General features: G+C 59.0%; 1 protein-coding gene across 5 annotated transcripts in view; it reads right to left on the bottom strand.

The window, feature by feature from the left end:
- Positions 1-8,604, bottom strand: part of DLG3 (discs large MAGUK scaffold protein 3) — a 79,377-nt gene extending 70,773 nt beyond the window's left edge. For all 5 annotated transcript variants that reach the window (XM_063345867.1, XM_063345869.1, XM_063345866.1 and 2 more), the window contains exons 1-2: positions 8,492-8,604; positions 6,294-6,425 (exon numbers count right to left, since the gene is read on the bottom strand). In XM_063345867.1, coding sequence (XP_063201937.1) covers positions 6,294-6,425; positions 8,492-8,507 — 148 coding nt within the window. In that variant the 5' untranslated portion in view covers positions 8,508-8,604. The remainder of the gene's footprint in view (positions 1-6,293; positions 6,426-8,491) is intronic.
- Between the last annotated feature and the right edge of the window lie 62 nt (positions 8,605-8,666).

Genomic DNA, 8,666 nt, shown 5'->3' on the forward strand with positions numbered 1-8,666 from the left:
CAAGGCTGGACCGCAGGGAAGGGAGGCTATTAAAAGCGCGAAGACATTCATCTAAAAAGCTGAAGCTGCGTCCAAATGAGAAAACCAGAAAGGATGGTAAATGCTGCCAGGTTAAAGGTAAAGCTCCAAAAGGTCGGCCAAAAGAGTTTGGTAAACGCCTTGCAAAAGGCATAAAAAAGTAATAAATCCCTTCAAGCACCTGGGAAACAGGAAGCCTGGTGGAGTCGGCTGGCCCAAAAAGTCACGGCAGCATAAATAAGCACTTGGAGTGGGGAAAGCTGCAGCAGGAGCCGGAGTCAATTTTCTGTACCCGCGCCTGCTGCAGCGGAGGCTGGGGAGCCCCTCTCCTGCGAGCAGCCCCATGGCAAGCGGTGGGCTCAGCTCCGGGGGCTGCGGCCGTGCCCCCGCGCTCCCTGGGATCTCAGGGAAGAGGCGGCTGCGCCAGCCTTTCAATGTGCGATTTCTTACCCGAAACTGTGCCACGCCAAGGCACCATGGCGTATTAAATGCCCACTGTATAAAGATTTCCAAAGGAAATCTGGTGAGCGCTGGGCAGCGTAAGCAGGGACAGGCCGAGCACTGCCCGAGGCTATTTCCCAGGGAGGTTTTCACAAAGCAGGGTCACACCCCCAGGCGTAAGTCCCCATCGTCTCCTGGTGCCTAACCCCATGCCCATGCACTGCAGCGGCACATCTGTGTTGCAGACGGGTCGGGGAGCAGCATCATCCCCCAGGGGCTGCCTGGTGACCTCCCAGCCGTGGGGAAGAAGCTGCTATAAATCCCGGCTGCCAGCAGAATGGCTTTGTGCCCACGGGGGGCCCAGCCAGGCAGCACGGCCACCCTGCTCCGGGGAGCACCGTGCTACTGCCACTGGCATCTATGCCACTTTTGGAGCTGCTGCTTCATGCTGCATCACTGCCAGGCTCTGTCCTGTGCCCTGGGAGAAATGGGGCAGCCGGCAACGACGGGAGGAGTGGAAGTCCCCAGATCCAGCCACAGCACCTGGGGCGTCCTCTCTGCAGCCCCCCAGGTGCCGAGCGTCCCCTGGCAGCCCCCAAAGCCCCCCCAAATCAGACATGAGGTCACAGCAAGCAGTCGTCACACAGCCAGACAAATGGGACTTTGTTTTCGTGCAAAACCATCTCTCCCTCCGGTTATAAAAATAGTCATTGCGTAATGGGATAGCAGGAGCTCCTGGCTGTGCGGATTACACTTGGAACGCACAAAACTTCACGAAAATGAAAACAAGATTTGAACAGCCCCGTTACAGGGGTGCACCGCTGCCGGCATCCCTGTTTGTCACCCATCTGCTGCAAGAACACAGGCTGGGGCAGCCAAGCTGGCAGGGCTGAAGAGGGAAGCTTGTCCTCAGAAGCAGCCGCTCTCCACCTCCAAAACCCTCAGCCCACTTTGGACGCTTGCTGGGACAGGGGATAACTGCTGGCACTGGGGATTAGTGGAGTTTCACAACTGGGGGGTGGGGTTCATGCAGTGAAGGGCTGGCTGTGACAGGAATACATTTTAGGACATACATGCATGTCATAGAATCCCAGAATGGTTTGGGTTGGAAGGGACCTTAAAGATCATCTAGTTCCAACCCCCTGCCACGGGCAGGGACACCTCCCACTAGATCAGGTTGCTCAGAGCCCCATCCAGCCTGGCCTTAAAAACTTCCAAGGATGGGGCTTCCACCACTTCTCTGGGCAACCTGTTCCAGCGTCTCACCACCTTCATGGGGAGGAACTTCTTCCTAACGTCCAGTCTGAATCGTCCCATCTCTAGTTTTAATCCATTCCCTCTAGTCCTACCATTGCCTGACATCCTAAAAAGTCCCTCCCCAGCTTTCTTGTAGGCCCCCTTCAGATACTGGTAGGCCACTCTAAGGTCTCCTCCGGGCCTTCTTGTCTCCAGACTGAACAACCCCAACTCTCTCAGTCTTTCCTCATAGGAGAGGTATTAAAGTGGCATTAAAGATCATTTAAATATACGCTGGTTCCTTTCATTTCTTATGGGCATCACAAGTTGCACTCCAGTCTGCCTCACCCGTGCGTTTACGAGCAGCGCTACCTGAAAAGCCTCAGTAAGAGAACCTTGCGGTAGCACAAGGTGGTGCTGCACGTTCTGGCTTACAGCTGCATTTCTGTTTTATGGCAGTGTAACTCCGCTCTGGATCTAATAAGGAAGAGTAACTCAAGATTTACAGAGATTAGAATTTGTCTAACTATTTCCTCCTGGGGTCAATACGTCAAACAGGAGCCATTAAATATTTCTGTAGCACCAGCATCCGAGGGCTAATGCAGTGCCCTTGTGCCAGCCGGCGCATGCACTTCCAGAAAACAACACTTCTTCTCTGACACGTCCACTGCCATCAGCTCCATCACCGCAGAGTCACCCCGGGCAGAAACTCTGGCCTCGCACCAGGCTCCCGGCCCGGGTCCCACTGCTGTGGCTGCCACCGCAGAACTTTCAACCAAGCTACGAGTTTCCATCCGTCCTCAGGGCTGGGAATCCTCCAGATTCCTCCGCTTCTCCACCCTGGCTCCTGCAGCCAGCCGGTGAAGCCGCAGCCGCCACCCCCAGCAGCGCCGAGCTCCCAGATATAGTTTTTCCCCCAGGGAAGCACCGTGGGTCAGCCACAGCCTGCCTCTGCTCCTGCCTCTGCTCCTGCCTCCACGGCAGCAGCGCTCTCCGGGAGGAACCTTTTTTGGGATGAAAGGGGCCATAGGGGACAGGACCTCATTGGGGTCTGCCGGCCGTGGCTCAGGAGAGGAGCTGAGCCCCGGGGGGCTCTCGGGAGGAGCGCTGCCCTCGGGGTGCTGGCAGCCGGGGCGGCCGAGCGCACACAACCCTGCCTGTCCCCAACAGCCACAACGGCCCCTTTCAGCCCTGGCTCCGGGAAGGAAAGGTCAGGGAGCTGCTTCTGCGTGCCAGCCCCGTCCTCCCCGGCGACACAAGACCGGGCCGAGCATCTCCCCGAGGGGGCTCTGGGGGGCAGAGGGAAAGCAGGGCCACCATCGCCCCGGCGGCCCCGAGCCCTGGCTCCTTTCGTCAGGCTGTTTCCCTGCAAGTCACACACTTGGCTCCGTGGCCTCAGACGCAGGGAGAGAGGGGCCAGGAGGAGGGAACCAGCACAGTCTGTTTTCCCTCTGCGCCGCCAAGGAATTTCGTTTGTGCGGACGGAGCAGGGGCTGGCGCATTCCAACACGGAGCAGCTCCCGCGTGGCTGCGCTGTGCCGGGCCAGTCGCTGCGGGCCAGGAGCCGTCCTGGCAGGGTCAGCCTGCCCCGGGGCATAGGCAGCTCCTGGGAGAGGGAGTCGAGTCCACGGAGTCGAGTCCGGCACGGTGGTCACAAGGATTGAAGGAGCTGTGCTGTGCACGGAGGAGTCTGGCAGAAACCGGTGCACGTGCACAGCAACACTGGGCACATTGACGGCAACAGATACATCCAGCTCTGGACACCGCACAGCTGGGACACTGCTTTATCTGGGATAAAGCAGATCCTCCCCTGGAGCTGGGCAAACCGGGGTGTCTGGAGGCTTCTAAAGTCCATAAAACAGCTTATTCTTTTTTTTTTAAAAAAAAAAAAAAAGAATATGGAAAGCCATATCCCCGGCATTTTTCATGTGGACTTTAACTTGGAAAATTCCATGCTGTTTGGCACTTCTGGTAGCCCTACCATGGCATCGTGCAGTTTGGTATTCAAACTCAAGCCCGCCAATGCGCATCTCAGGAGAGCATCACCTGCAGGAGCGTGGGATCTGAGGACAGGGAACTACCACACTCATGCATTCATGTTCCCCAAGGGCTGAAAAAAAGCAGGCCCATGTTGCTGAAAGGCCGCAAGAGGAGGGACCTCTGTGGGCTGAGACCTCTCTGGAGCCAGAAGCACCCGGGCACAGCGAGGGGCGGTGGGGCAGGAGCCTCTGCGCTGGGAGGCACACCCATGGCGCTCCTGATAATCCTCCTCCCTCGCGTAAACTCTGAACCAGCTCCGTGACTCCGAGCAGACTTCAGACAGACACACGGCAGCCCACCGGGAAAAGGTGGGGTGAAAAGTAAATAAAATAGAAACGCTCCACCGTCTTCCTGGAGCCGTCACCGCACACCAGCAGGTCGGGACCACGGAGACGGAGCGAGCCTGGTATGTGCCAGCCGTGCGCAGGCACAGCAAGCACGCAGCCGGACGCGGCATCCCACGTGTCCACACAGGGACGGAGGAATTCACAAACCCACACTCCAGGGGCGGCGGGGGCGGAAGTAATGAATGCAAATTCCTAGTTAGGTAAACAGATCTTAGAGAAAGCTCACTCTGGCACGGGGAACTAATATCCTGTTAAACCAGCTGAAAAGGTCACCAGCAATCAAGCGACACTCCCTCGTGCCAGCGTTGACAGGACACCAAGACAGACGGCTTAAAGCAGGGAGCTGGGAGGTCTGTGCAGCATCTGTGTGCCAGCGTGCAAACTGCGGCCAGCTCGGTGGCGCGGCCGGGCTCTCTCGGCTACACGCTCTCCACAACACTTCTGTGCCGATACGAACAGCCCTGGGCTTTGGGAAAGCTGCTTCGTTGCCTTCGCCGAGCCCCAGGGAGGGCTGGGGGAGCACACAAATGCAGTCAGGGGCATTGGGCTCTTGTCAGGTTTCCCAAGGCCATCACAGCCCTGCTAGGGATAACTGCCTCCGGCATGGGGCTAATCGTGGCCCGGGGTCCATTTTGAGAGCAGGTTGTATAAATGAAGAGGCAAGGAAAGAGGTGCACGCTGGTCCCTTCTGCCCACGGCCCCTTGCCCTGTGTCTCTGCTGCTGATGGCACAGACGTCCCAGCGCAAGCCCTGCCAGGGCCGAAAGCCTCCAGGTGATGCTCCAACAGCAAGAACGAGGAAAGGAGAGAATAAAACAGCTCAGGGCACACCACCTGTCCCATAATTGTATTTCAGTTTGAATGGGTAACCTGAAGCACAGAGGAGCTGCTGGCAACTCAGGGCCCCGCGGGGACAGAAATGGGTCTCTGGCTGCAGAGGTGTGAAGAAAGGGTGAGAGGTGCCAAGAGAGAAGACGGATGGCGAGGGGGAGAGGCTGAGACAGCCTTGGGTCAAAACACCAAGAATGAGGTGCAGACCACACATGGAGCTCTGCACCCTGTGGCCTGGGTGCTCCTCTGGTGTGCAGCGCTTCTGGGGTGCTTTCCCTTCCTTCCCAGCAGGGAAACTCGGCTTCTCTCCCGGGACACCCGGGAACAGAAAGGCCGGGGCTGTGTGTGCTCCCCCGCAGCCCACAGCGAGCAAGACTTGAGGAGAGGAGCTGAGCGGGAGCTCCTGCCCCTCTCGGCACACTGCAGCTTCTGCAAATGGTTCTCCAGGATTACCTCCAAAATTAATTCCCTAAGTGAACCTACACAGCCAGGATCTGGTCTGCTCTGGCAGGGAATGGAGCTGAGCAACTTCAGATTCCAAAACCATCGAATTTTGTTTTTCTAAGAAAAATACTTTGCAAAGAAAGTGCATTTTCAAATGACCTTGTTCAGCGAGACAGTCGTGCCTCTTGCACGGAGAAGCTGTGCGGTCCGGCGAGACTCCAGCTGTGTTTGCCTAAATCCACATGGAGAACTTTACCCTGCGCTCGAAACAGCATTTTCTGGTGCCCAGCCCCAAGACGAGCCTCAGTGTTGAGCCTGTTTCTTGCGCGAAATGAGCCGCTGGCACAGTGTGTTACTCACAAGCGCTCGTGGGTCTACGTGCAAGAAAGGCCAGGATACCCCACCAGGAGCTGGGGACACATGGATTCTCTCTCAAAGACAGAAAAAATTTAGTTTCCTTTTGGGTCAGCAGCAGGAACAGGAAGTAGCAGGTTGTGATGAGGCTGAGGGGCGCAGGGGGGAGTGAGGCCGGTGGTGGGGTGTCCTCGCTACGGCAGCAGAGCTGGAAACCCAGCGGTGGCTGGGGCCACCCCGCACCCGCACTGTGCAGAGGGCGCTCAGGCATCGCAGCGTCCTTTAGCAGGCGCTGGATAGATCTGGCACAGCCCGATGAAGAAGGCTTTACCCCTCACCCACAATCACCCCACTGCGGAATCCTGTTCACGTCGCAAACACCCAGCGATTGCAGCCCCGACCCCCATATCTCCTGCCCGAGCCCTGGAGGGGAGAGACAGCCCCAGCTCCCCGGCGCTACCGGCGCCCACGCGTTTGCACAGGGAGCACCCAGCCTGGTCAGTGCCCGGCACCGGTGCAGGATCAAGCCCCCAGGAGAACCCACTGACCGCAAAGCCCCAGGGACCGCAAGGCCGGGGCTTACCCAGCAGAGCCTGGAAGAGTTCACTTTGAAAGATGTGCGAGACTTTTCCAATGGAGGCTTTTAGCTCCTGCTCCTCCGGAGACCGCAGGGTGCTTTGGTATCTGGTTAGAATTTCCACTGCCCGTTCAGTGTCTGCAAAGACAACACAGAAGAAACAAGGCATTAACACTGAAGGATGGACAGATATCTTCAGGGAAGGCTTGAGTGCAGCCTTGGAGTGGTGCAAAGGGCTCACCTAAATAATGCCTCAAGTTGCCCTCCAGTTCTGGATTTTTAAGAGTCAGACAGCTGCAAAAGCAGCCTCCTTACACATACCTGGTAGAGCTAACCCTGCCGCAAGGTGCAAGAGGGGCCATGGCAGAGAGACAGGCAGGGGCTGGAGGGGAGGTGGTTCTGCCTGTTGTCCCCACTCAACCCTGAAAATCAGGGGCTAAAGTCAGGTTCACTCACCTCTGAACCCTGTGGCACGGGGCAGCCTGAGCACCTCTGCCACCTCCCAGGCGGAGAAGCCGCTCAGGAGCTGGACTCGTCCCGGTTGCACAGGGCTATGAGTACTAACGCAGGAGTTGCAGTCTCCCACGCGGGGCCAGATGGCTGCAGCAAAGCTGAGCGTAACCCCACTCATGTAGCACAAGATATTGCAAACAGCTCGGCTACACGGGTGGCAAAACTTGAGTTTCTACAGGGTGAAGCATAAGAATCGCTCCACGCAGCGAGCAGCCTTGGGTCAGCAGGAGACACAGCGGGAAAGGAACATGATGCCTTGGGGGCAGGGAAAGAGGGATGCTGGCCAGGAGGGGAGCTGGAGGCTGCCACGAAGCAATGCTTTGGTTAAAGTCTGGGCTCACCATAGCTGTGAGACAACCTTGGACCTAAAATAATGGAGCTGTGATCTCTCTGTGCCAGGAGACCTCCGTGCTTCTCTGGGCAGACGCCTGGAGCTGCCAGTCCAGCTCCAGCCCCAGAAGTGACCCATCTCTCGGGTGGGTGGGGAGCGCCTGTGGACCTTGAGCCTGTCTCAGCCCTATCAGTGAATATTTCCCTTTGTCACCCAGGCGGCCTGCAGACAAAGAGCGTCTGTGTGAGGAGGCGGGGGAGCCGTCCCGCCACTGTTGGGGACTCATCTTTTAAGCCAGGAACTCATGCAGAAAGGATGACCCTGCTCATCCCAGGGCTCTCGGCAGGGAATTCAGGTCATCGAACAACGGGGCCTGTGTCTGCTCGGGTGTGTGCCACCTGCTGTCCCAGCTCACGCGGCCGGCTCCCCTCCTGGCTCTTCCTTGGCAGAAAGGGGAAGGGGGTCCTGCCTGTGTCACCGGCCCACACTGACTCTTCGTGGGAGCAGAACAGAGAAAGGAGCCTGGGGAAGCGTGAATAGCTCCTGCTTCAGAGCTGGGCTCCAGACTGGCTCCAGGAAAAACAAGGACATCCCCAAGCTCCACATTTATTGGGCTTTATGGGAATCCCATCCCCGTGTTGTCACTAAGGGCTTCCTTTTCTGCAAGATCAGACTGTGGCTTCAGACACTGCCCAGCAGGGTTGAGTCATCTTCGCCTGGTCATTCCTGACCTTATCAGCAGAAGCTAAAGAAGCAGGTGGAGAACTGGGGCCACCACACCAGGACACAAAGGCTGTGAACCTGGTGTGAACATCCCACCCCAGTCCAGGCTGCACAGAAATAGGGGCATGCACCCTGCGCTGACGGCCACCAGCACTGGCTGAACAGGGGAGCTCCGGCCCTGGACCACCCAACGCAGGGAAGTGCTGTGCCCCCAGCGCAGGGTAGAGACGGCAGCACCCTTCCTGCAGCACCCAAAAAAGAGCACGTGACGTACAGGGCCCATCTCAAGGTACAAGTCCCACTCACAGGAGGTCCTTCCTCACAGGGCCCCCACCCCCACACCTGCCCTCCCCACAAGCACCCGAGGGTGCTGCAAGCGCAGCATCCCATGGCCACCCACTCCGAGCCACGGTGGCGCCAGGAGGTGTCCCGCAGTCCGGCGGGCAGCCGGGGCTCCCGGTCCACAGGTCTCAACCCCGGGGGTGCACCGGACAGGGCGGCCCAACCCGTGGCGGGGAGGGAGGGAAGGATCGCGGGGCACCGGGCGCGACCGCGGTGCCGGTACCGGCAGGGCAGACACTTGTTGAGCGCGGCGGTGCCCGGCGCGGCGGGCAGGGCAGGGCAGGGCGCTCCTTACCTTCCCGGCGGATCATCGCTCCGCTCCGCTCGGTGCCAACCCGCGACCGGCCGAGCCGCCGGCGCCGCCCGCCCCGCCCCGGGGAACCGGCCGAGGAGCCGCCCCCGCCCGCCCGCCCCCCGCCGGCGCCGCCTCCGCCTCCGGGAGCGCCTCGCCGCCCCCCGCCGCTCGCAGC

Source organism: Chroicocephalus ridibundus, chromosome 9, assembly GCF_963924245.1.
Source record: "Chroicocephalus ridibundus chromosome 9, bChrRid1.1, whole genome shotgun sequence".
In the NCBI taxonomy this organism is placed as follows: domain Eukaryota; kingdom Metazoa; phylum Chordata; class Aves; order Charadriiformes; family Laridae; genus Chroicocephalus; species Chroicocephalus ridibundus.